General features: G+C 47.2%; 1 protein-coding gene across 1 annotated transcript in view; it reads left to right on the top strand.

Annotated features, from left to right (window-relative positions):
- The window catches only part of ADCYAP1R1 (ADCYAP receptor type I), a 68,064-nt gene extending 52,048 nt beyond the window's left edge, over positions 1-16,016 (top strand). Inside the window, exons 16-19 of the mRNA XM_044424981.1 lie at positions 4,556-4,639; positions 11,807-11,936; positions 12,257-12,298; positions 15,765-16,016. Coding sequence (XP_044280916.1) covers positions 4,556-4,639; positions 11,807-11,936; positions 12,257-12,298; positions 15,765-15,974 — 466 coding nt within the window. The 3' untranslated portion in view covers positions 15,975-16,016. The remainder of the gene's footprint in view (positions 1-4,555; positions 4,640-11,806; positions 11,937-12,256; positions 12,299-15,764) is intronic.
- The last annotated feature ends 10,565 nt before the right edge of the window (positions 16,017-26,581 follow it).

Here is a 26,581-nt window from a genome sequence, read left to right as displayed (position 1 = left end):
TCCAGGAGACGTTTGAATTATGAAAAAATAGTGCATTTGCATGTGGGTGTCTATCTCACATTAATTTGAACTTTGCTCGTAATTGGGGATGAATTAAGAACCGTGAGGAAGAGCACCTACAGGAAAGAAAGGCTCTCAAACCTGCCCTTGCTGTTTCCTTTGCAACCATTATCACCGCGGAAGAGACAAGCCACGGTTCACGTTTAAAAGAGGCTTGTCTCTTCAGCAGTAGGAACCACTGTGGCGGAAAGAGCAAGGCGAATGGGCACATTTAGGATTAACATAGGAAGCTGTCATATACCGAGTCGGATAATTTGTCAGCGTAGCCCAATGTTGTTTTCTGTGATTGGCTTTCCAGGGTACCAGATACCTAAAACTGGAGATTTCAGGAATGGATCTGGCAACATTGTGCATGTAAAAAACCGCCCTTCTAGATGTCAAGATGATTCTCAGATCTGAGATGGCACCAAACTGGGTGGGACGGCCAATAACCTGGGAGGCAGGAATTAGATTCAAGGTGATCTTGATAGGTTGGAGCGCTGGGCTGAAAGCAACAGGATGACATTTTGTAGGGACAAAGGCCAAGTTCTGCAGCGAGGAAAAGGAACCCAAATGCATCGCTGCAAGGCGGGGAACACGTGGCTCAACAAGGCTGCGTGTGAGAAGGATGTTGGAATTGTTGTAGATCGCAGGCTGCATGGGAACCCACAGTGTGATGTGGCTGCAGAAAGGGCACTGGCTGTTTTAGGCTGCATTAGTAGACAGGGCACTTCCGAATCCTGTGAAGCGCTAGTTCCCCTTTGCTCAGCACTGGTTAGGCCTCACCTGGAGTCCTGTGTCCGGTTCTGGGCACCACAGCTGGAGAAGGATGCAGACAAGCTGGGAAGGGTTCAGAGGAGGGCAATAAAGATGATCCAGGGACTGGGAAGAAGCCCCGTGAGGAGAGACTGAGAGAACCAGGCATGTTTAGCCTGGAGAAGAGAAGGTTGAGGGAGACAGGAGAGCACTCGACACGTACCTGGAAGGCTGTCACAAAGAGGAAGGCCAGAATCTCTTCTCACTCATCCCAGGACACAGGGCATGGAACTCTGGGCTCAGACTACAGGAAGCCAGGTTCCTGACTGTTAGAGCAGTATGACAATCCAACCTAGGGAGGTGGTGGGCTCTCCACACTGGAGGCATTCAAGATGCAACTGGACAGCCATCTGAGAGGGATGGTTGAGCTTGGTGAGCAGGGGGCTGGACCTGGTGGCCCTCCAACCCCTTCCAGCCCTACTCTACTTTGAGTCTGTGTCCATATGCTCAACGACTCAAAGCAGCTTATCCTGTGGAATCGGACTGAGCTCAGCTCTCATGGTTGGCTATTTGCATTTGTTTGCTAACCTCGCCACATCCATATTTTTGATCATCCGAATTGAGCAATGGCAAGGGGTTTTGCATTAGCCGTATCTTGCTTATCCAGCAGCCAATCCACTCACGGGGCCTTTCCAGGTGCTAGGACTGCAGAAGCTGGATGGAAACCAGATGACTTGCACTCAAATATGCTGAGCAAGGCTGGCCAGCCGCTTCTGGATCTTGAAAAGCCAGTGCGTTCTGCCGTGGTTGCAAATGGGTTCCGATTCCTCAAAATCCAACTATTTTGGATCTGATTCCTAAAATCAGATTTCATTCTTGTGTTGTTATTTGCCAGGGATTAAAGACCAGTGCTGATGTTCCATATTGACAAATCTATAGATTCAAGGAAGAAGTGATAAAAGATGATTGTAAGAACCTGGGGGAGCTCAGCCCGCTGCTGACATTTGCTTGGGGAAAATCTGTTGAAAGTTCATTCCCACATGCCGATTTAGTGTTATATAAAGTCGGCATTTCCTAATGTTTTGTCTAGTGTACCACTTCCTCCCTTGCCCTTGCGCTTTGTTTTCATGGAAAGTGCTATAGACCAATTGTTCAAACTTTTTGGGTCACCATGTTACGCATTGCTCAAAAGCAAAGCAAGGCAAGGCAGATTCTTAAGATGCCAGGAACTGATGCCAGCATTAATCTTAAGGACTTGATAAACGAACATGGAACAGAATCATGGCTTTTAGAGCATCTCTCACAAATTGTGATAGTTTATCTTCTCTCCAGGATGCAATGGGGGTTTTGCAGAAATGAGGTGGAACCTTCGAAGGCTCTGGGCTGCACTCCTATATCCACTGACTGAGAATCAGTGCTAATTAACTCAATGAGCTTTGTAGGCCTATATAAGGTAGCACCATTAGTGGAGTCAGTTGAGATGGCGCCTCATCCGCCAGGGCTCAGCAAATGATTCTAAAGAGCTGTCCATTAACAGGACTGCCCCCCTAATATTTCCCATAAATATTCCTGAGACGTTTAAGGGCATAACTGCATACAGCTTCCAGGGACGTATACGGTAAAGAATGTTATCTAATCCTAGATCCTGAGGCTTTTGCAAAGGACGGCATATAAATATCCTAAATAAATAAATACATAAAATGTGAGATGCTATTGTACTACATGACTTAGAATTATTCTTAATAATAATTTATTTTTCTCAAAACGGGGAAAAAAAACCTCAAGGAAACTTACAGCAAAATTAAAACAGACAAAATAGCATAGTGCTAGAAACCCTAAAATACCATCACTCCAGAAACCGCTAAAACATCAGTGGTTTTAAACGCCATGGACCATTTGACCGATCTGTTAAGGAGCCCTTCCTGTGCCACAGAGGGTCTGATCCTAGAAGACGTAACTTGGGGGTGAAAGGAGGACAGTGTTGGTTCCAGGCTGGCCTTGCTGGGGAGGCCGTGCCACAGTTCAGGGCCCACCACCAAAAGTGTCCTGACTCTCTTGTCGTCATCCTACAACTGACTTGATAACACTTGATATCTCAGTGTCTCACCTTAAGCTTTGCAAACAGTCATGGTAGAACGGGGGGGGGGGGGCATTTTGAGTAGGATCTTGATACTAGGGGAGGGGGCTTGAAGACTTGCACCCTTCCCCGTTTCCCTGATGAATAGCACCCCTTTTCCTTAAGCTACTTTCAGACACAGAGGTCAAAAAAGACATCTAAAGTACAAGTTCTTGTCTCTCGCCACATCTCATCCTGGCTGGCCAATCCATAACCTGTACAGATGAACCTGTAGAGAATTTCCTTAAGGAAAAGCAAGAGAGAAGGTCATAGTCTCTTCCCATCACTTCTGTGGGGCACTTTCAGGCCATCTATGATTTCTTCTGAGGAATCCTTGTAATTCTGCTGTCTTCCTTCTACCTAATGAGTAACTATCATTAATTTGGCCTAGGTATTAACTCTGCACGCCAAAAGGACAAACCCTTTTGCTTCACAGCAAAGAGAGAGTCCATTGGATCTGTGCCATTTGCATTGTCTGTAGCTGCCATTGTTGAAAAGCTCAGTCCAAAAAAAGAGCTTTGCCCCTTCAATGCTGTGGGAAAAGCAGCATGCGAACTTGTAGCTGCCCAAGCGTTCAACGGCCAGGTTGGACCCATCAGAATATATAAGCTTGCTCTGTCCACTTTCCATAACAGAATGTGACCTACAATGTTTTAAAATATATATTAAAATGAGCAATTATTTGCATGCAGCTTTTCCTAACTGATCCATTTTCACGTGCAACTTTCCCTAATCTATGCGTACTGGGTTGACATAAATAGCTCATTCAGTTCGACTGATTTCAAAGGATCTGCTGAACCTTAATGTTGATCTGAGCACTGCTATGCAACATTGTCTGATGTGCATGTTTTTGTTCACGACATCTGAGTCAAGAACTGCATTGCAAAATTTGAGTCGCTGTGTGTTGTCTGAAGGATGACACCTTCCAGTGTCCAAGAAGTGCAAATTAGTTTTGCTTGCTTTAAAATGCAGACCAAACAAAACCATTCCCCATGCTTATTGTCCGCCAAGTCTGCCTATCTCTTTTCTGGATCCTGATTACATTTTCCCAATACTGCTCTTTTTTCCAGTGCAAGTTTTGTTAGGGTTTTGTTTTGTTTTTGCAAATCATGCCAAGATTTCACAACACAACACACCAAAATACAAGAGTGCCCTCAAGCAAAAGCTCTCTTGGATTTTAAGTGTCAGTCTCTTATTATTCTCAGGTTCTCTGTAGATTCTCATTTGAATCTTTTATGTGAATCTTCTAAAACTAAGCACACTGCCTATCTTCCGATCCTCCTTCAAGTATATTTTGGTTCATAGACCCAACCCTTCTTCTAGCTTGGTACTTAACCCATCGGAAGCATGAACATCATCCAGGACCTTTCTCTGTTGCTGTCAGTTTTGCTTCATCTGCTTGCAACTTTCTGCTAGTTTTGTGGCTCAGTAGCGGAATAAGCATGTTTCGTGCTTCGTTTCACATCACTTCAGCATCTGAGCTCCCAGCTTGTCTTGCAATGTGTTTTTTTACCATCATGACCAATAAAAATGTGTTTAAAGTTGACGTGATAAGCTGAACATGAAGTAGAAAGAACCTTTTGGTTTATTTTGGTTGAATTTTGTTCATTTTCGTTTGTTTGTTGCCAATCTTGTCATATTCAGCAGCTGCGTTCAGAAATGCTACTGTAAATCCAACAGGGCTAACCAGCACTCTTGCAGGATGTCAGAACTGTCCACCATAACCCTGTAAGTGGATGCAAACCTGTGGCGACCTTGGTGTTCGACGCATGTGGCTCATTCGTGGTCCGTTGTCGCAGCTGCAGCTCAGGGCAGCATCTGTGTTCTGTGTGCTGTGCATGTTCGCTTCTCTGTTTTGTTTTTCTCGTGTGCTTTGTGCTGGTAGCACCACTGCGATGGAGCTGAATGTTCTGGGTCGGATCCAGAGTCCTGGTGGATTCACTCCGGGGGTGGAAATGCACTTCCCCTCTCTCTTTCCCACCCTCCAGCTTGCGACACGGAGAGCCAGGGGAAGCGGAGCTGGGGGATCCCTCCAAACGGGGCAGGAATGCCTTCCCCGAGCGGATCCTCCTCTCAGCAATGCGGATCGTGGATCCAGCCCCTTGTAGTGGTGCGGACTGGTTTGGTTCATTGGGGTTGCAAGCCGCGGGCCGACTCCAAGGACCGCTGACCAAACCGTGCCTTTCCACTTGCCAAAGCCTGGCTCAGCACCGGCCTGCCAGGGTCCCTTAATTCCTGGTGTTCTGAACAGAACTCCAACGAAGAAGCAAGCCACGAAGCCTCAGTGCCTCTGAACTTCCTCTGGCTCTGGAGGAGAATTCCTAGCTTTCTTCCCTCCGGATCCTCACAACCACCCCCCCGCAAACACTGCCTGCCCTTCCCTGTAAGTGAGGACCACCGGGGTGTCAGAGTGGGAAGAAGGAAAGACTTCAGATCATCCTGATGTCATCCTGAACAGCGCATGGGGGGCAGCGTGGCCAGGTACACCTCACGCCCCAAAGAGAAGCGCACCGAGTCATGCACAAATCAGTATCCACGCTGCATGCGCTCACAAGGGCCACGAGTAGGTGCAGCTTCAGAAACATCGATAGAAGCACCAGACATCTCGCCCCAGCAGGGAAAGCTGTGGCTGGCTGCTCCCCACATACCTTCTTCATTGGCTCCCCAGGCAATCCCAACGAGTGTGGACAAATCTCAGGTCCTGGCCACTCCCCGCAGATCGCCTGCTCTTTAAACCAGACTTTGGCTGGACCATCTTCCACATGGAGGATGCCTCCAAAGAGAGGTCTGCTGAGGAGCCAATGGAGGCGTATCCTTGGGCTGGGGTGGGAGAGGAAAGGGGCACGTGGCAATCCCTCGTGGAGCTGAAAGAGCCGTGGCTTTGAGGGCTTCAAGCTGCCCCTGGAAAACTGCATATCCCAGGAGCCACAGATCATTCAGCTCCAATGAGTTGCTGAACAAGCCAGGGCGACCCAGCAGAAGGAGAGGCGGCGGCTGCCACTGAACATTATTAGAAGTGCAGGTGGGGGGCTGCTGGCAGGGAGCACCTTTTCTGAAACTCAGACTGGCTCCAGAAATGCACTGATCGGTTTCCGATTTGTGGCTCCATCCAGGAAGAGTCTGGGAAGTTTCTTCCCTCTTGATTTATGATGCCTTTCGTATAAGCACTTGGCCCTCCGGTGGCTGCTTCCTTTGGTGGCCGGTTTCCATCCAAGTGCTGAGCTATAGGGTCAAATTCCTTCTTCCCACTTGGCAAAAGAGTGGAGTTCAGGCCAAATGACTCCAGCCCTCTGCATGAAGTTACATAGAAACATAGAAAACGGAGCGAGTCAGAAGGGGTCTCCTGGGCCATCTAGTCTGACCCCCGGCTCCAGCCAGCTCTGCTCACGACATGCCCACCATGTGCACATCCAGCCTATCCTTGAACACCCTCACCAATGGGCCTCAACCACCTCCCGTGGAAGCCCATTCCACACCCTTGGGGTCCTGACTGTGCTTGGTTCTACACTTAAGGCTGCCCTATGTTCGCTCAGGCACCTTTCTCCCAGAATTTTGGAGTACTGGATTATCTGGCCTTATTTTTTAATCTTTTAAAATCTTTCTGAGGTTGGCTGCTGTTTCCTCTTTTAAGTAAGGTGTGCTTTTGAGTTTTATTGTCTCTCAGTTTGAGCTTCCTTTCTACTCATCACATTTCTTTTTCTTGATTAACTGCCTTGCACTAAAAATGCTTCCAGTAAATAAATTTTGGGATTATTGAAACCTTCTGCTCCTTCATTTTACCCATGCCTCCTTCCATTTTCCCCTTGTGACGTGCTCATTCACAGCTCCTACAGGGAGCAATCTTGAAATGACTGCATGCCTTTCTTTTTGTGGGGTGTCTAATTGCGTGTGTCTCTGTGCAGAGCGATAGCACACCACAAAAAGGTGAGCCCAAACTCCTTTCTGTGCGTCAGTTTTTTCAGGTGCGTGGTTGTGCCTTGGGAAACACAAAAAGAATGGTGATGCAGTCATTCCTGGGAGCATGAACTGTGCATATGAAGTCAATTGTGAGATAGGATCTGTGGAATTTTATCCATGCATGATTGTGCGATAGTAATGCAGCGCATCGATGAATTCAAATGCATTGAACGCTATGAGGAACTGCATAAGCTCTGATTCTAAGATTAACTTTGAAACTTCACTCAGGGCACAAGCCTATGCATGCTTAGAAACCTAGCCGCATCTTAAACAGCCATTCCCAGCGGGCTATGCTACCTGGGGAACGAATAAACGTTTTCCCATCTAAACATGCGTAGGATTGCAGCCTTAACCTGCAATCCCACGCAAACCTTCCTGAGGGTAAGTCCCATTGAGCCTAATGAGGCTTACTTCTGAATCAACCTGGAAAGATTTAGACTGTCCATAAAATTATGGATTCGGGGGGCAATCCAACACCATGAGCCATTGCTTTATGTTAGCCTCTGAATGGGAGTGGGGCAGCCAGTGTGGGTTTTTTTGCAAAGGCTGTCAGGGAGTGGGCAGGGCAGGGCCTTGTCCTTTGGACTCCCAGCTCTGAGATCTAAGAACCTGGAAGTTCAGACCCCAAATAATTCCAGTGCCTCCCAGACAGAATTAGGAGGTGATTGGATTGTGCTCTTAAAATATTTCTACCTCGCCTACCCTTCTACAGTCCAAGATGACCAAAGGGTCGATTCTATGCATGCATAGGACAAAAAAAAGTTATACAGCTCCCAGCATTCCCCACCTCGCCATACGGACTAGAGAATGCTGGGAATTGTCAGCCAATTTCTGCCTATACGTGCTTAGGACTGCACCTTTGCACTGGAATCACAAAATGCTCTAAGACACAACAGACAAACCTCCCACAAACAAGGAAGAGTAAACTGTTAGAAATGATTGCAAAACATACTCAAAAATGTAAATCAATATACAAGTGCAATTATAAGAAGGTCAATAATTAAATAAGTACAAATTGGAACTTTAACCATCTCTTACGTATGACGGTTTCAACTCGTGCGCTGCTGAATCTTTCCCTGCCCTTTCACAGTTTCTAACCAGGAGGGGGGTAGAATTTCTATGCCTCTTTGTCATGGATTTTGTCTCTTTGTCATGTCAAGGATTTTGGTAAAAGTTGTCAGGGCACTGAGTTTCAGTGCTGCCCTTTCTGTCGGGAGGGGTGGGGAGGGCAGAGGCCACTTCTGAGTTTCCCATTTCTGTCCTGCTCTGCCCTTGCGCCCTTGTTTGCTGTGTGAACGTGATGGAAAGACCCAGAGTCACCTTAATCCAGACTCCCTCCATCAGGGCTTTCCAATAGTGCTTCCTGCTGAGTGTCAGAAAGCGGAATGAGGAATTTTTGGTTTGGCCAAAATCGCTTTAACAACAGCAGCTTGCAAATATACCAAGACAAGTGTCTTTCTTTGTTACTTTCTCTTTTGAAGGCCGTTTCAAAGCGGAGCGTTGGCTCAGCTGGGAAGGGGATCCCTACAATTGTGGGACTAAGTAATACTCCTGGAAAGACTCCAATGCAGGGAAGGAGGGCTGCCTTCTCCAGCGACCCAGCCTAGGGATGGGGGAATCGATTTTTTGAAGATTTATTTGCATTCCCCCGCAAAGCTTCACCTGTTTCCTCACTCTTAGCACTTGCAAGAGTTTTATGCTGAAGTGGAAGTGTGTGTGTTGCAGTGCACGTTTTCAAAGTGCATGCGCAAAGTGCATTTTTCTTCCATAATGGAAGGGCGAAAATGGGGCTGGTCCTGAGCCTCAGAATATGCACACCTGTCCTGCATCCTTATCCACGGGAACGGCCACCATGTTCTTCACAGCATTGCCAAGAAGATGCTCCGCAGCTGTTTAGTGTGTAACCAAGGACAGCGGTGACGTGCAGGCACTTCAAAGGAGACATTTTGCCATAAGGGGTTCAGTCCTGCCAATTTTTGGCCTTAAAACTTTGGTCCTGCCCATTTTGGGCAATATGATAACCCCCAGAAATCTAAGTCTTTCTTAGCAACAGCAGTGGGAATGTTGGTGGAGATGAAAAACATGGTACATTTCTTATTTCTGAGAATTACGACTGGGATGCAGTCAAAAAGATGGAATGCCCGCTTTCGGGAAAAGCCATTGATAGCATGTTAAACGACGTGCAGTAATTCACTGGCTGAACCTCACTGGGCTATTGCGAAGGGGGCATTGATGTGCCCTTTTTGCACAGGCAGACCCAAGTCCTTCCAAAGAATTTCCCATCGCAAAGAATCCAGGACTGGTCCACAAACAACACTCTTTCCACACTAGCGTACGGGCTGCTATTGCAAAGTTACCTTCAGTCCTGTGAGTGGCGTCCCAGCCAGGGATATGGGACAAAGCCATGATGTTGGAGAAATCCACAACAGCCTCGAATGAATTTGGATTTCTAATAATCTCACACACAGCTCCTGCAGTGGGCCTGCTTTTCCAAAGTCACATGGATTCTACAGACCTGCAGTCCTTTTTATTTATCTTATGTAATTGCATGCAAATTCAGTCAGAGAAAAATACATAAAATTAAAAGATGTGCATTTCACCCATAAGCTAAAGTGCGAAAATACATATTTCAGAGGATTTGTGTATTTTATGGACAGTTATGCAATCTTAGAAGTGTGGATTGCACAACTTTGAAATTGTGCAAACAGGCACAGATGCTTCTGTGCAAACTGCAGTTGCTTCAATGAACAGACTGACCAAATTTTAAAAAGCACACGGCCATCCATGAAACATAGATGGGACGGATTTCACAACCTGTGTTCATCCCGACACACAGCTCAGGTTGGCTGTTGCGTGTTTCACCCTAGTTGATCCTAATGCTGAAGTGACGAGAAGCTCTGGCTTGTCTATTCGGCAGCAAAGTCTAACAAGGCCGCGGTAGCACGTGAAGCCACTCTTTCAATACATCCCCTCACCCCTGTGGGCTCAAGTTCATATGGCAACCTCTATGTGCACTGACCTTCCAAACTGGAATGTGCAAGGAATCTGTTTTGCGTGGAAAATCCACCAGATCCCCTGGTTTTTGCTTCCTGGACTGTGCAATCGCCCAGAGTCTGCCTTCCTGGAGAGCGTCCCTGGAGAGTTTGTCAGCTTCATTCACTGCTCAGACAGAGCCCTCCTTCTGTGTCCCCTGGCAGCAGAAGTGGGGGAGAAGGTGGGCTGCTTGGCACGGCAGCTGGGGAAGCTGGTGGGGCTCCACGGGGCATCTGTGAGCATCCGGACACTTCCTCTCAGCTCGGCTTGCTTTGCAAGACTGGGCCGAATGTAATAGGAAGGTGGCAGATTCTGAAGGGAGAGATGCCAAAAGGGTTTGTCCCAACCCTAATTCCAAATGTGCTGACTTGCCCACCTGAAGCTCGTGCCCATGATGTGTGAACAATCCAGTTTGCTGGTAGGAATCAGGTTTTCTCGGCTTGGCTCTGGTCTGATCCAGGAGAGCTATTCCTACGTTCTCATGCTAGCTGTTAGAGTGGTGTAGCAATGAAACCCATCACCTTGGGGCAGGGGGGGGGCTCCCCCACTCTGGAGGCATTCAGGATGCAACTGGACAGGCATCGGAGAGGGATGGTTTGGCTTGGAGCCCTGCACTGAGCAGGTGGTTGGATCCAATAGCTTTCTTGGCCCCTTCCAACTCTACTCTTCTATGCTTCTATGATGGATAGATAAAACTCATGCAGAAGATGAAGTTGGGTAACCAAATCGTGTAAACCAGTTTCAGCACTAGTTGTTAGATGCTGAAAAATGGCGGTTTGTCCATAGGCATTCTTGGATAGCTAGGGAAGTGGGAGAGCTTTGATTCTTTTGGCCAACCACTCCGAAAAGCTCTCTTTGCAACCTTAAATGCGGATGTGAAAGGGAGCACATGCTCTCTGAAAATGCTTAAAATACCCAAACTCACATTTGCATATGCACTCGAAAATGCACAGCCTTCTCCAGGTGTACAGCCTTTTGCAATTAAAAGGAAAAACAGGTTGTGGACAAGAGCAGGAGTGAGCCGAACCAAGCCTTGCAGCCAAGTTCAAAAGCCAACGGTGAGCTCACCCATCCCTGTTCCTCTCATTTCCATGGATGTGGTGAGGCTTTCCCAGGGGACACATCCTGGGAATTTGCTTTCAAAAGTAGCTAATTGTTTGCTGATTCTAGCCAGATTCCCGGTCTGGTAAAAAGCAGTGGGAACTCTGATCCAAACTGCAGCTGAGAAGGAACGTGAGATCCATGCCTGGGGTTCTTCGAAGAATGTTTGTTTTCAGGAGCGGTATAATTTTGCCTTCTCTGTGACACCACAAACACCACCAAAAATGATATGTGTCTGAACGTAAAAAAGAGTGGAGAACCACAGAAGAAATGAGAAGATCTGTTTAACGTGTTGTAAGGCAATATCTCTGTCTAAAGAAGCACCCAAGAAAAACTCTGGGGCAGAAATGAGCAGCTGGGACATGCTGATATTATCTGTTTGCATTCTTTGAGTGCATCATGTTACAGATCCAGTTCCGGGGATCTCCATACAAAGCACTCTTCCCCAAGCTTGTTTCCACCAGTTGTGCTGAATTGCAGCCCCCAAGCCAAGCAGGCTGGAGATGCCGGGACTTGTGGACCTACCCTACCTGGGGTGCCAAGCTTGGGGAAGGCAGGTTCAAAACATTTCAGAAAGTAGGTTTGAGAGACATCCTGGAAGGCCTCTCTCTTGGCCTAGGCTGACCAAAGAAAGGGCAGATCGTGGAAGCTTCCGCACTCTGCCAAATGGGATCGAATGTGAATTTCAGAGATTGCTTTAGTCCTAATCGCAGTCATGAGTGGGTCTCTCCTCCAAGTCAAGGGAGAATGGAATGCGTTCCTTGGGCACCCTTTACAGAAGTGTGTCTTTGTTTATCTTGACAGGAGGCTGGCCCGGTCGACCTTGCTGCTTATTCCACTCTTTGGGATCCATTACACAGTGTTTGCCTTCTACCCAGAGAACGTCAGCAAGCGAGAGAGGCTGGTGTTTGAACTGGGACTGGGTTCTTTCCAGGTGGGTGCAAACAGCAAAAGAGACGGCCCTGTTAGGTCTCCATCCATCTCAGTGGAGGGCAGGGGAGGTCTCCTTAGGACCTTGGACCAGAAACAAGGGCATTTGCTCATGCAGAAGAAGGTCCCCGGTTGCACAGCCAGGGCTCTGCAAGCGTGTGCAAGCTTCCTCGAGGCTCAGGACAATTCCAACAGGGTTCACCCCACTTCTGCTGCCACCTTCCCGCTCTACCCGAGTTAGGCCAGGCCACGAATTTAGCCCAGCACGACTGGCTTTTCTCTGCACATCTCAACACGGGTCTCCCTCTCTCCTCCTCTTCTCAGGGCTTCGTCGTGGCTGTGCTCTATTGCTTCCTGAATGGCGAGGTAAGCTTCTTGAATCCATGCCTCTCCTTTAGAGATTTAGTCTGTCGCCTGCATCCACCTACATTTTCCATTCTGCCTGTCAGCAACTGTTCAGGCTGGCGCTTGCAAACAGGGTGCTTCCTGGGCAGCAGCAAGCGGTATCCATTTCCAGGAAGGGAGGAAACGGAATCCTCCATGAAGTAGGGCCCAAACTGGCTGGACTTGCCACCCCACCGCTTCCTCCAAACTGGGCATGACCGTCAAGCCCTGAGGTGAGGAACATTTCTCCCCATCCTTCCAACCATGGAGATACTTTTGGAAGGGAAAAGAAACACGCCGTTCCTCTCCATGGGACACCTCACACTCCGGGGAGCTGGACATATTGGGGTCCCTCCACGCAGTGGCGCCCTAGTTCACTTTCCTCACTGGAATGATCAGCAAGCTATTGCTTAGGGGGAAAGGCAAGTTGGACGGAGAGCCCCACCTTTTCCCCTGTCAATGGACATCCCACCAGTACAGAATCAAGGGCTCCCACCTGCTAGGCTTGTATGAGAAAGAAAGTTCGGTTCATTTCAATTGAGATTCTCCTGCTTTGCTCCTTCCAGACTAAACATTCATTCATTCATTCATTCATAATATTTATATGCCGTCCTTTTGCAGAGCCTCACAACGGCTTACATAAATAAATAAGAAGAGTAGAATAAAACATAATACAACTAAATTCCAGAACCACCCTGGCTGCAGAGTAAAACATATATAGCTATTATTAAAAGTTATTAAAATATTGTTGAAATAAAAAGGTCTTAAAAACAAATAACGACGGCGCCAGGCGGGCCTCTCTGGGGAGTGCATTCCACAGTCAGGGCGCCACCGCAGAGAAGGCCCTCCTCCAGGTACTTTGACTCCTAATGTCTCTCACGGAGGGCTCCCAGAGGAGGGCCTCTGCTGGCGATCTCAGGGGGTGGGAGGGCAAATACGGAAGAAGGCGTTCCTTTAGGTATCCAAGTCCCAAGCCGTGCATAGACTGTACTTGTGGTCTATGCATTGCTGAGCTCACTGTGTGATTCGTGGACCAAAATAAGAGTGTTTGACAGCATGTGCTCATGAGAAAAATATGCCCAATTGAAAAGTGCACACAAATATGCTTTCATTGGTGGGCAAAATGCATCTATTTCACCGATGTGCATAACTGAGGAACCACTAGGAAAAATACAGATTTTCATGAGAGCAAGAGAAAAACTAAACTAAACAGAAGAAGACTCACTATCTTGCCCAGTCTCAGGTTGGAATGAGCAGTCGGGTGCAATTCAGAGGATTCGGTGAGCTCAGGTTTTGCTGTTCCACACGTCCATACGGTCCGCATAGCCCCTTCATCGACATTTTCTCATTCTGGGTTCAGTTTTGCACTCACTGGTAGAGTGAAGGGATGTTGGGAGATGGGGATAGAACAGCGAGATTTACGGATTATTTTCACAGGAGCTGTTCATGCACGGAATCATGACCTGAGAGGGGTCTGGATATCTAAAGGAACATTCCTTCCATATGAGGCTGTCCGGACCTCTGCAGAGGTCCTCCTTCAATAGCCCTCCTTGAAAGAGGTGGTGGGGGGGCTATTATAAGAGAAAGGCCTTTTTGGATCTCATGTCCCAGTTGTAGAACTTGCTCCCCAGAGAGATTTGCCTGGCGCCGCCGCTTTATTCATTCCGGTGCCAGGCCAAACCCTTTTAATTTTCCCAGTTTTTAAATTGCTGCTGGTATTTTTAACCATTTTATCTTATATCAAGTACTGGCACAGCAGAGTTTTTAATCGTTATACCTGTTCTGCTGTTTTAATCTTAGAAAATCTTAGATTCATGGAATAAATGACAGTATAGAAGAGCCTTAAATAAATAAATAAACAAACAAACATAAATAAATAGTTTATCATTACATGAGTGCAGATGAGGGATGACTTTTCTTGCCTCAGCCTCTTGCATTGAGAATGATTCAGTGTGTGAACGATTCTAACGTAACATGATGGAGGGATGTCTATATATTTATATCTAGCTCTAGGTATGTGATAGAAAGAGAGAGAGAGAGAGAGAGAGAGAGAGAGAGAGAGAGAGAGAGAGAAGATGTGATGTTGTAGCAGTCAAAATGTTGGACTGAGAATTTGGAGGTCTGGGTGCTAGTCCTCATTCAGCCATGAAGGTCACTGGGGGTCTTTGGGCCAGGCACTGGCTCAGCCTAACCTACCTCACAGGGTTGTTGTTGTTTTTAAAGATAGAATGTGGGTGGAGAAGGGGAGGAGAACCGAGTAAGCCACCTGGGGTTCCTTGGCAGAGGGAAAAACATGGTATATAAATGAAATTTAATAATATGGTGTAAATACTTCAACATAGCTGGATTGAAATTCCATATACATTTAAAATATGTGGGGTTGTAGATTTTAATTGATAGATTAATCAACTGAAGCTTCCGTTGTTTCTTCTGTAGGCTCCAGTTTGAACAGTTACAAAAGTTTCTTTACGGAGCTTATATGTCGGGGGTACAAAAGTTTTTTTTTAAACTATTCTAGTCGTGGTGTGTTATTTTCTATGGGAATCTGAATGATGTGCTTTGCTTTCTACCCTCTGAGATGTCACGCGCATGCATTAATGAGTCATGGACTTTCATGAGACTTGCACTGGGCTGCAGGAAGATGGCAGCCAGCACACCTGGAAACATCTTTATGGAGCCATTAACAGCTGCCAAAGAGGCAAAGGGTTGGGAAGGAGAGTAAATTTGAATGAATGGGGGTCGCCCATATAGCAAAGGGGGTGGGTTGTGTGCTCACTTCTAGGAAAGCATGACCGGGCCCTGTTTAGAGGGCCAGATGTGCACGCAGGTGCATTTTGCCAGAGACATCTGGAAATCACCCGATGTGCTTGCAGTGATTCCAGCAACGCCCCAGTTTGATCTGGCAAAAAACCCTAATTTGCCCAAATTTCTCCTGTAGGCTCTGTCAGCCCCCCTTCAGACTGAGGACAAAGTCACACAACATTGAGGACATCGGTACATATTTCCCATTTGGCCCTTGATTTGCACAATTCCTCCGTCTTCACACCACCTTCACAGGCACCACTTCTGCGTGGTCCTGGGTGCTCCTCCAGAGCTGCATTGAGCAGAGCAGGAGAAACTGTGCCCAGAGGGCTCATCACTGAAATCCCTGTGCATGTGCAGAGTTCCATGAGGCTCTTTGGGTTCCTGATTTTATCTAACATAACTTAGCATGGTTTGCATCAGTCTTTGCACATTGAATTGAATTGAATTGACTCCATAGAATAGAATAGAATAGAATAGAATAGAATAGAATAGAATGAGCTGATGGGAGCTGTAGTCCAAACCATGGGAAGGGTACTCGATTGGGGAAGTTTGGTTTATAGATACGCACACACACAAATATATTGAGATACTGTATCAGCATATTCCTAAGCGGCCAAGTACATTAAAAAATGACCTTTTAAAGTTTCTCCCTAAAGGTGCAATCAGAAATAAAGAGAAAATGGAGGAGCTGGAAAGTCAACCGGTACTTTGCTGTGGATTTGAAGCATCGTCACCCCTCCCTAGCGAGCAGCGGAGTGAACGGGGGGACCCAATTGTCTATTCTGAGCAAGAGCAGCTCACAGATTCGGATGTCAAGCATAAATGCGGAGAACCTGGCCACATGAGCATCTGAAACCCACCCCCTTCCCCAAGCAGTGGGAGGGAGAAAAAGCGAAAAACCTCCTTTGCAAACGAAAAGTCATAATTTTGGTGGCGTGGGTCTTTGTGCCTGTCTGTGTTTTATTTTATTCCATCATTCTTACCATCATTTAAAAAAGAAAACACCTCCCTCTTGTTCAAAAGAGAAACAAGAACCTTCTGGAAGCGTGGAACCCGTGATGCCGGACAGCTAGAAGAGAAGGTGTGAAAGGGGATTGTAAATACTCCACTGAGATCAACCGGACAAAAAGTTCAACCCACCCACCACCCCCGTGAGCTGCAGATAACTCCATTGTTGGCTTTGTGTTTCTGGTGATCTGTGTGCCGTTGTGAATTCTGGTTGCCAAGCTGATATCTGTGGAGAAACCCCTCATGGATTTGTGCTCCTTTCTTGATGTCCTTTCAAATGCATTTGCTTGGATTTTTCTCTGTCCCCTTTTTCATGACTCAGAATGTAACATAAATGCTTGGGGGGGGGGGAGGTAATAACAGCCTTGACGGTGCAAACATTGCAACGGGCTCTAGCAGAAGCATTCGAAATGAGTGCACCTGTTGGAGCTCTTTAGAACATCATTTGGTGGACAGGAAATCCAGACTCAAACGGTGGAGTTGGTATTTTTCTTCCTCCAAGAATGTATCATAAAATTTTATGTTAAGCTGTGAATTTTCTAAAAGGGTCACCCCAGCTATAATAGATCTATATTTTTGAGATGGATCTTTCTCTATCTCTCTCTTTTTTTAAGAAAAGCAAAAAGAACATGGCAGAAATATATATACATAGCCCTACCTAAGTGAAGATGAATTGATGAATTCCAGGAATGTGATGCCTTCTATACATGTGACTCTTTTGTTGATACATTTCCGCAGAAAGCAGGATGTAACTGAAGCTAGAGACCCAAATGACATACTTTGGGTACCACAGGTGTGATGCCTTCATTGTGCCAAGGTTCACACCAAAAGGGCTAGGATGCTAATTCTGTGGATTATGTAGCTTAAACAGGCGGCTCCATCCTGGTGGATCTCAGAAGATCCAACTGCCCTCAGCCATCCCTGGATGATCTTTGATACGACAGAGAAGTAATAAAGACTTTGAAACTGGGGGAGATTCGTTCCGAATCTCAGCATTTTTTTCAGCTGAGGGTTTAGTCTGATTTAGCCACACACAAAAAGTCATTAATGCCTTTGATTTAGGGTTGAAGGAAGGTGGGAAATTCTTCAGTCCTGCGTTCTGCTCAGAGCCACAGCCAGATACACAGCTTTTTCAGCTGAACTAAAACAATGATGTCAATTTTTTAGGAGGCTTCGTGCAATGCATGACGTTTCCAAAGGACTCTTCTTATTCCACTGTGGACTGTACGAGCCAATCTAGATGTTTCAAAATCTGCTCTAATCAGTCTGTGTGAGCAAGCGCGCGTGTGTGTGCACTTAAAGAGGAAAATATATATATATAATATTTTGTTAAATACTAAGGAATGAATGCAAGGTAATTGTGGCCAAGAGAGGGTTCTTTCTTCTTAACTTAAACAAATGTTGTTGTTTTTCATTGGAAGATCTGGATGCTGGGTTGCGGGGTGGGAAGAGCTCAAACTTAAGACAAGGACTGGTTCGTATGTGTGCTTAGCTGCATGATCCTCTTTGCATAGCAAAGAACAGGCAAGTACACAGTTCGCTCCATAGCTAACGTTAACACCTGCTCCTGCTGTGCTGATCACAGCCTGGAAAGTATATGGGTTTATTCCCCCTACTAAGAAAAAAGGGGGCAGATTTCTACTTCTGGATCTCCACAGTAAAAGCTCTCATAGGGTGGACATGCAAACTGCCCTCATTTCTCTATGCAAAGGGGATCGCATTGTGTGAAGTGCACACACCGGACTCAGGCCTGTTCTTCTTGACGTGCTCATGAGCCTTCGTATCCGTTCTGCCAGGCGTGCTGAGGCTCCAGCAGAAGGGGCCGGCACGGGGCTGAGAAGCAGGGGCCCATGCAGCCCAGCAGAAAGACCATGTCTGTGGACCACCGGGCCTGCCCTGGCCTGCCCTCCCCACACTTCTCCGTTCCTTCGCTGGCCCCACTTCTGGAGGGACTTGGCACGCCGGGGCACTGGCCGACGCTCGTCGTGCATCGCGTCGAGTCACCGGCCCTGCAGGCCAGCTGGAGAGCTGTGCCCTCGTCCATTCTGCACAGGGCGGCTGTGCGTACACCGGGGTTCGGGAACCTTCAGGCCAGAAGTTAAATGCAGCCCTGCTGGAGTCCCGGGAGCATCGGCTCCTGTGAGGAATCCACGCTGGGGCTGCAAGTCCATTGCATTCCCCGGGCTCGGTTTCCCAGGGCGTTGGCCCACGTTCTCGAGCTTTGCAGCTTCCTAGCAAGCCCAGCCAGCCTTTGCACGGTGCTTGCCAGCTTTGTGAGGACACTGTGGCAGAGGCTGCCTTCTTCCCCACACATGACTCGCAACATTTGCGTTGCATGAGATGCAGAAGAGGGTTGCTGGTTGCCCGTTTTTGTTCCATGCGTGGGTGCAGAGTTCCTCCTGGCTCAGCTCGCTGTCTAAGCCAGGGCAGAGCACAAGGGGAAGCCTGCAAATGGACGGAGACTGATTCCAGCGGGCTTTGCCCCAGTGCCATCCTGGGCATCGCTAGGAGACACCCTCCCTTCTCCCAGCCCCTTCCCTTGTCATCCAGCCACGGACTCCTTCACAGGTTCCTGGCTTTTCTACTCTTTTCTCCTCATTCTGCAAATTCCTCTCCTAAGACTTATTGGCAGTGAGTGCTTTAACATGCAAAATTCTGGGATGTGTTTCTGGCCCCACACTTTTTATTTTTCAGCTCTCCCCGCTCCACCATTTGCTTCTCTGCCGAGGGAGGGGGGATTTGACAGCCCTCTGCAAGTCCCTTGAAGGCTGTCACAAAAAGGAAGGACAAGATCTCTCCTCGTCCCTTCCAGAGTGCAGGACGCAGAATAATGCACTTAAGTTAAAAGAAACCAGATTTAGACTAGACATCAGGCAGAAATTCCTCACTGTCAGAACAAGGAGGAATGGATTGCTTGGGGAAGTTGTGGGCTCTCCCTCGCTGGACACATTCAAAAAGCTTTCGGGCAGTCCTCTGAATGGGGCGGTGGCACTTCGTGTCCTGCGGGACTGGACCCAATGGCCTTTTGGCCCCTTCCAGCACACTGGACCCAATGGCCTTTTGGCCCCTTCCAGCACACTGGACCTAATGGCCTTTTGGCTTCTTCCAATGCACGGTTTTGCGATTCTCCAAATCAAGCCCTCGGGCTGAAAGAGGTCTCCTGCCCCGGTGTACGCATTCCCTCATCGATGCAAGCGCAACTTTTCCTGACTGGAAACGCCAGCAGCCTCTTCTAGCAAAGAGCTGCGTACGCGCACCAGAAGTCTCGCGGGCGGCTTCCACATGGGAGCCCTTCGCAGGCACCCCGTCACGCCAAGCAAAGGTTGCGAGTCGGCAGCTTGCAGACTCTGAAGCCATCCATTAGTGTTAGCTTGCTGTCTGCCCCGTGGTTCTTGGCAGCTGTTGTGTGAACCGGAGCAATCCAGATCCCGGGGGCTGAGTCAGTGCCTGCCCCAAACGGCGCTTCCCCCTTTCAACTCCTGGTCTGGGGCCACTATGTACAAAAGCGCTTTGCTTTTTCTGGATTTGTAAGTTTAAGTTGTAATGTTTAAGTTCGAGTTGTAATGTTGTTTGACCTATAGAGTTGTGGTTGTTTGTTTTTCTAGTCTTCTTGTTCTTGTTTTTAAAAAGAAAAAAAATGAAGAAAGTTGTTACTGCTTAGTATGTTGATTCAGTAAACAGGCAGAAAGATACTCATTAAATGTGGCCGGCAGGCAGTGGATGCATGTTGAAGATCTCAGATCTCGGCCACAGTAAGTTCCTTTTCACATTGATGTTCCTCCAGTTATTTCCAAGTGACTCCATGCCGAGCTGCTTTAGCAGTGAAGGAGCCACATGGGAAAGGATTCCATCAGATGATCCACGCAGATGCCACCAACCAATCCAGCCACTGGCGCTAGAGCTCACGTCTAGCACACTGCCCCCTCCTCCTCAGAAAGGGACACATGGAAGGGCCTGTGACGCTGCTGCGGAAGGATGAATCAGGTCCAAATAATACCAGTGCTCCATCCCAGCCTCCTTGCATGCTTTCAGGGTGTGAGTTGCACGGCCAGGAGCTAAAGCAAGACAAAGGCAAGCGTGTAAAAGGTGCTCTGGCTTTGGCTTTGACCAACTGAATGATAGATGGGAAGATGGGATGAAGATCTGGATGTAGACATATTTAGAGAAAACTCACCGAAACTCATGAGCCTTCAGTTAGTCTTGATTCAATGGGTCTACTCTAAACAGCTTAAGTCTTGATCTAGTGCCATGTTTATAGAAAGTTCAAGTGGTTTCTTGAGTGGAAGGTCTGGGAAATCAGCTGCTGGCCATGGGTGGAAACCAGTGAGAGTTCACACTAGTCATGAGTAACGTTAGAGGCCATTGATTTCATGGATCTGCTCTAAGGAGGTCTAAGTCTGATTCCAGTCTAGTGTAACCAAGGCTAGGCCTACCAGCGTTCATCTGGATCAGGCCATGCGCTATGAAGTCACCTAGTCGGCACTATAGTCCGCTTCAGATCTCTGCAAAAGGTATATTTTTTGACTAAATCAGATCACTAGTCACGCCTTTCGAGATGAATCTCACATCTTTCCCTATTTGAGTTTGTTGGGGCAAGAACTGTAAGCAATACATCTTGTTGCAGGTGTTCTAGTGTACTGTGACGCATGCAGGGGCGCCCCTCTTAGCTTCAGGATGAGGGGTCATTCTGTGAGCGCATACGTTTGTGCTTCCCATCCATCCAGGTGAGCTGTCCCTTGGAAGAAGAGAACTGGTTTCCATGCATTGCTAGACCAGGGAGCAAATCTAGGTGTTTTTCTGCCCATGGGCAAGATACCGTGGGTGATGTCGAACATGAGTTTGCCAACTTTTCCGGGAGTGCCAAAGCACCGAAATGACCCACCTTGCCAATGCCTGCCACTCCATAGGATCAACAAGATTCTAGGGACATCATCACAGAAGTCGCCTGAATGTGTCCCAGTGCAGACCCATCGCACTCCTTAAGTTGCAATCCTGCCCAGGGAGGCTTTGTTGAGATTCCACTGGAGCCAAGATAAGCATCGTCTGAAGTGCTCGTCTAAGAACGACAACTTATTGACATGTCTATTCTACAGCAGCCACAAGCCGCAAGGTCCAGAACAAGGCACGACCACGGGAAATGGCTAAGATCTCGATCCAGGTTCAGTCTAAAATATGGTTGGGATGAAACTCACTGGAGTCCGTCCCTCTGGCATTTTGTGGACTTCCCCTGATGCTTGATCCCATCAAGCTGATCAAAGAGGAAGTCTGAGATTGCACCTGGAATGCAGGTTGCCCGACCACTACCCAAGCAACATCTGTGTCGGGGACAGCAGCAACACAAACAACTGTTCCCCACACACGGGGCTCAGTCTTTGGCGAATCAGAAACTGACCGAGAACTCAGGGCTGTAACGAAGTGGACCAGAGTCCTGGGTGCCAGGGAATCTATTGGCTTCCCAACCCCAAAGCAAATTCCTCTGCATCCTTCACCTAAAACAGAAACGAAAAGGTAGCCAGGATGCTAGAAATGCATTAAAAGTGATGCTTTTTTTGGTCTCTGGTGCATCAGCTTTCCACTGGAGGCAATGCAAGGAGCGGCCAATGAATATCAGTGGGAGAGTCTGCGGACGTGGCCAAGGTTCTGCGGATGACACTGGAGGCTTCAGTGAGTGCTAAACGGTCCCACTGAGACCCTGGAATGACCAGCTCCACAGGATGGTTGCCTATGGCTCAAATGATTTGAATGCCATTCGTATTGATTAGGCATGTGACGATCAGGCAGGGATCCAGCTTTCTTCTTTCAGGGTTCCTTTCTCATGCATGATCCTGGCCAAGAAGTGAGTAGAGCTGACACAGGGTCCATAGGCACTTGGGAACACCAACAGCTTTTTTCTGCAAAGTATGTGAAGTATGTAACTCTTTGCAAAAATGTGCAAAACTTGCAACTCTCTGTGCAAAGTATACAAAGCCTGCAAGTCACGTGTGCCGAAGCGAAGCCCCAGTTCAGTCCAGAAGCTCACGCAAGCATTCAGCACGAGGGAGACTGAGGGAAAGAGAATGTGGGCTGGAGTCCAGGAGACAAGCTGAGGAAATCCTACAGATGTTTACCTCCAAACTGGATGCTTCACACAAGGGAGGATGATGCTGTCCAGATTGCATGTCTAAGAATCATAGAATCATAGAACAGTAGAGTTGGAAGGGGCCATGAAGGCCATCTAGTCCACCCCCTGCTCTTGCAGGACATCAGTTTACACCATCCCAGTCAGATGGCTGCCCAGTTTCCTCTTGAATGTCCCCAGTGTGGGAGAGCCCCCCACCTCTCCAGGCAGCTGGTTCCACTATTGTATTGCTCTGACAGTGAGGAAGCTTTTCCTGATGTCCAGCCTGAATCTGGGTTGTCACACCTTGAACTGATCATTCCATGTCCTGCACTTTGGCATCAGCAAGAAGCGATCCTGACCTTCCTCTTTGTGACAGCCTTTGAGGTCCTTCTAGAGGGATCTCATGTCCCCCCTCAGTCTTCTCTTCTCAAGGCAGGACACGCTCCAACGGAGCAAAGCTCAGGGAGCCAAGGTTCAATCTGGATGCCAGGAGGCACTTCCTGACAGTCAGGTCCCCGAGGGTGTGGAATGGGCTTCCACGAGAGGTCGTTGAGGCCCCATCGGTGCGGGTGTTCAAGGACAGGCTGGACGTCCACATGGTGGGCATGTCGTGAGCGGAGCCGGCTGGTGCCGGAGGTCAGACTAGATGGCCTGGGAGACCCCTTCTGACTCACTCTGTTTCTATGTTTCTAACATGCCCAGATCTCTCAGTCCCTCCTCACAGGGCAGTGTCTCCAAACCCTGGAATCATTTTTGTTGCTCTCCTCTGGACCCTTTCTAATTTTTCTGCATCTTTCTTAAATCTTGGTGCCCAGAAATGTCCACAGTATTCCAGATGAGGTTTGGCTAGTGAGAAGTATAGAGGAACTACTACTTTTTGTGATTTGGAAGTAATACTTCTGTTAATGCATCCCAGAATAGCATTTGCCCTTTTGACAGCTGCATCACATTGTTGGCTCATATTTAGCCTATTGCCCACAATTACTCCGAAATCTTTTTTTTTTTTCCCATTCTGTTGAGCCACGTGTTCCCCATCTTGTATTGATGCATTTGGTTTCTTTTTCCCAGGTGGAGGACTTGGCACTTGTCCTTACTGAATATTGCTTTTCCTTACTGTTGCTTTCAGCCCAGTGTTCAAGTTTATCAAGATTGCCCTGGATCTTTATTCTGTCTTCTAGGGTGTTTGCTATTCCACCCAGTTTTGTATCATCTGCAAATCTGATTTTCTTTCCTTGGACTTCTTCATCCAAATTATTATTAAAGATGTTGAAGAGCACTGGGCCCAGGACTGCACCCTGCGGCACCCCGCTAGTTACCTCCCTCCATTTGAGAAGGGGCCGTTGATGAGCACTCTTAGTGTCTGATTTAGCAGCCAATTTTGCATCCATCCACCTAATAGCTTTTCTATCTGGTCCAGTTCTTCTAATTTACTTATCAGGATGTCATGTGGCACTGTGTCAAAAACTTTGCTAAATCGAGGTCGATTATGTCCACAATGTTCCCTTTCTCCACTTGGGAGGATCCCCAGTCAAGTCTCATGATATGGGTGCTGAGAAACAGTTGGCCCTGCCTGTCCAGACCCATAGAAAAATTCCATCTCCAGGAAACGAAGAGCAATAGGATGCTGTTCCACTGGGATGCTTGCCTTTTCAGTCCTTCTAAGGGGAAAGAACCCTGAGGTCCATCAAATTAGCTCCTTGCAAACAGGAAGGGCCTCCTATTACAGTTACTGCTGGTAAGTCTGCCAGTTCTTAAACCAACTGGAAATCTTTCCTAGAAGTTGGAAAGGGGATGGGTGGCAGCGGGCAAGATCAGCAGTGTAACATTTAATATTGGAAGATAGCTGGGCTCCAGGCAGCTGTGATTATCTGTGTCCTTTCCTCCATCACAATTTGGCAGGATGAAGCTCTTTCCTTCCTGGGAGCACAGGGAACAGAGGGCTGAGCTGGCTCATCCTTCTTCTCTGGATTGGAGACAGTTTGAGGTGGTCCCTCTGGATTTTGAACATAGTACTTGATGCAGCCAAGCCAAAGCCAGGGATCCCCAAGCTCTTTCAGTGTCACTGGAGCAAATTTCCAGTTTGTCATGACTGCAGGATCCTTTGATACCCATGGAGGAAACTACCCAGATTCCATGAATATCAAGCTGACCCACCCTCACTGAGGATTTCTCCCAATGTGAATGGTTATGCCCAGATTTTGAATGGATATGGCATTTAAAGCAATTTCCTAAAGTTCTCGACTAGGAATAGACAAATCTGTCCATCTCAGTCTCTCATTTTTCCCAACTTCTCTTTGGTTTATCCTGAAAGTCAGAAAGTTGTTATTAGAGTTCTCATGAAAACTTGTCATGTATTTTTTGTGTGCATTCGTCCTAATATATGCATTTTGTATACACTTTTGCCTAATATGCAATTTTGCAAGCTATTTTTCTAATACAATGAATGCACTTCTAATATTATTTTCACAAACATATATACTTTTCATGTTCGCCTTTCCCCAATATGCTCCTCTGTGTATTCATTTTTGATTGGGGAACTGGGTTGCAAAATTTGGAGAAATGCAAATTTTAAAGGGTAAGTGTGTACTGGCTTGGAAGTGTAAAAATAAAATGTGAACTGAATGAATTTCTGGCCCATCCTTATCCAGTGCAAGAGAAACCAGATTCACGGTGCGTCTTACTTGCTGGTTTAGGAACTGAAAGTATAAATCCAGATGCAGATGCAATCTAACCACATTTGATTGCTTTCCATGGGATGCTATTACCATGCACATTGAGGTCGAACTAGTCACAAGTCAGTGCTTATTTGACCTATAGTTAGCGGGAATAGGATGCTGATGGATTAGGGTCTCCTTGGGGAAAGTCATGACTTCTGTGTCAATGAGGATCCTCAGACAATGCAGCTTTTCTTTTCAGTCTTATGGGGCCTTTATAGGAAGGATCAGTGGTACCTGAGCCCCATCTGTGGTACCTGAGCCCCATTCCCTTTATAGGAAGGATCTGTGGTACCTGAGCCCTATCCATGGTACCTGCCTCATCCGTGGTACCTGAGCCCCATCCCCTTTATAGGAAGGATTTGTGGTACCTGAGCCCCACCTGAGCCACATGCCCAAAGTAGATTCACCAGCCTGGAGTACCATGGAGAGCTCCTATAAAGCTGGAAAGACAACCTGCAAGAGATGGGGAGCCCCACCCAGAGGCCTCCCCTCAAGACTGCGTAGCCCCTCTGTTACAGCATATTAGAACCCAAGGTTCTGTGAACTAAAACAAAACCCCAAATTCCTCTCAGACCCTGTAAGAAGACTGGAAATCAGAGAGCAGATTGCGCAGGCTTGATTTTAGGATATATCCGGTGGACCCCAAAATGGTTTTTACAGACACGGTCTGCCATATAAAGAATTAATTCCTGCTGAGGCTGTAACAAAACCCCTCTCCAAATGGCTACTTTCACTTCTTTTGTGGGGTTGGGGATTTGGGTTCCCCAGATGTAGGATGTAAGCTTGTGGAAGAGGATGGAATGTTTTTCAACAGGTGTTGAATCCAGATTTAGCCATACTTAGTTTTCAGTTCAGATAGATCATAGGAAGCAACAAATAATCTCTGATTGATTGATTGATTGATTGATTGATTGATTGATTGATTAGAGGGCCAGTATGTTGTAGTTAAGAGCATGGGACTGGGTTCTAGGCCCCACTCAGCTCAGCCATGGAGCCAACTGGGTGATTTGGGCCAGCCACACACTCTCAACCTGACCTACCTCACAGGGTTGTTGTTGTGGGGAAAAGATTGAGAAAAGCACAAGGAGAATGAAGTAACCCTCTTTGAGTTCTGTAAATAAATAAATAAATACTGGGGTAGAAAGCGAATAGATGAATAATTTAAGTTCCCTTGGTTTTCCTGCTTCTACTGTAAGTATGACTGAATCTGGATCCAATCCCGGGCTCCTTAAAACAAGTGTATTCAGTCCAAGTTTTTAATCAATTCAACCTTCCCAGATAAACATGCTAATCAGAAGGCAGATATCTGTTGGACTGTGCAGTTTTCAAATTTTGTGATGCAGTTAGCTGGAAAACCTTCAGACTGAGATGCAGACTTCGAGGGAAATGCTTTACAATGCATATTTTAGGGGAAATCTGTCTAACTCAAATGTGGATGCACATGCTTTAAAACACACACAGACACAGACGGGAATAAACAGACTTGGGAATGTACACGTGCAGCAACGGCATGAACCAGGAATAAATGCATCTCCCCATCCTTAATCAGCGCTGTTCATGTAAAACAGAAAGCTGTGTGCTCTGATTTCCAAAGCCATCTCCAATGCCTTTCTCCAGTGCCAAATGATCTCCAAG

This window comes from Varanus komodoensis, unplaced genomic scaffold (genome assembly GCF_004798865.1).
Source record: "Varanus komodoensis strain SLA01 unplaced genomic scaffold, ASM479886v1 scaffold15, whole genome shotgun sequence".
Classification (NCBI taxonomy): Eukaryota; Metazoa; Chordata; class Lepidosauria; order Squamata; family Varanidae; genus Varanus; species Varanus komodoensis.
Note: the sequence above shows the minus strand (reverse complement) of the source record. Positions and strands in the feature narration are given on the sequence as shown.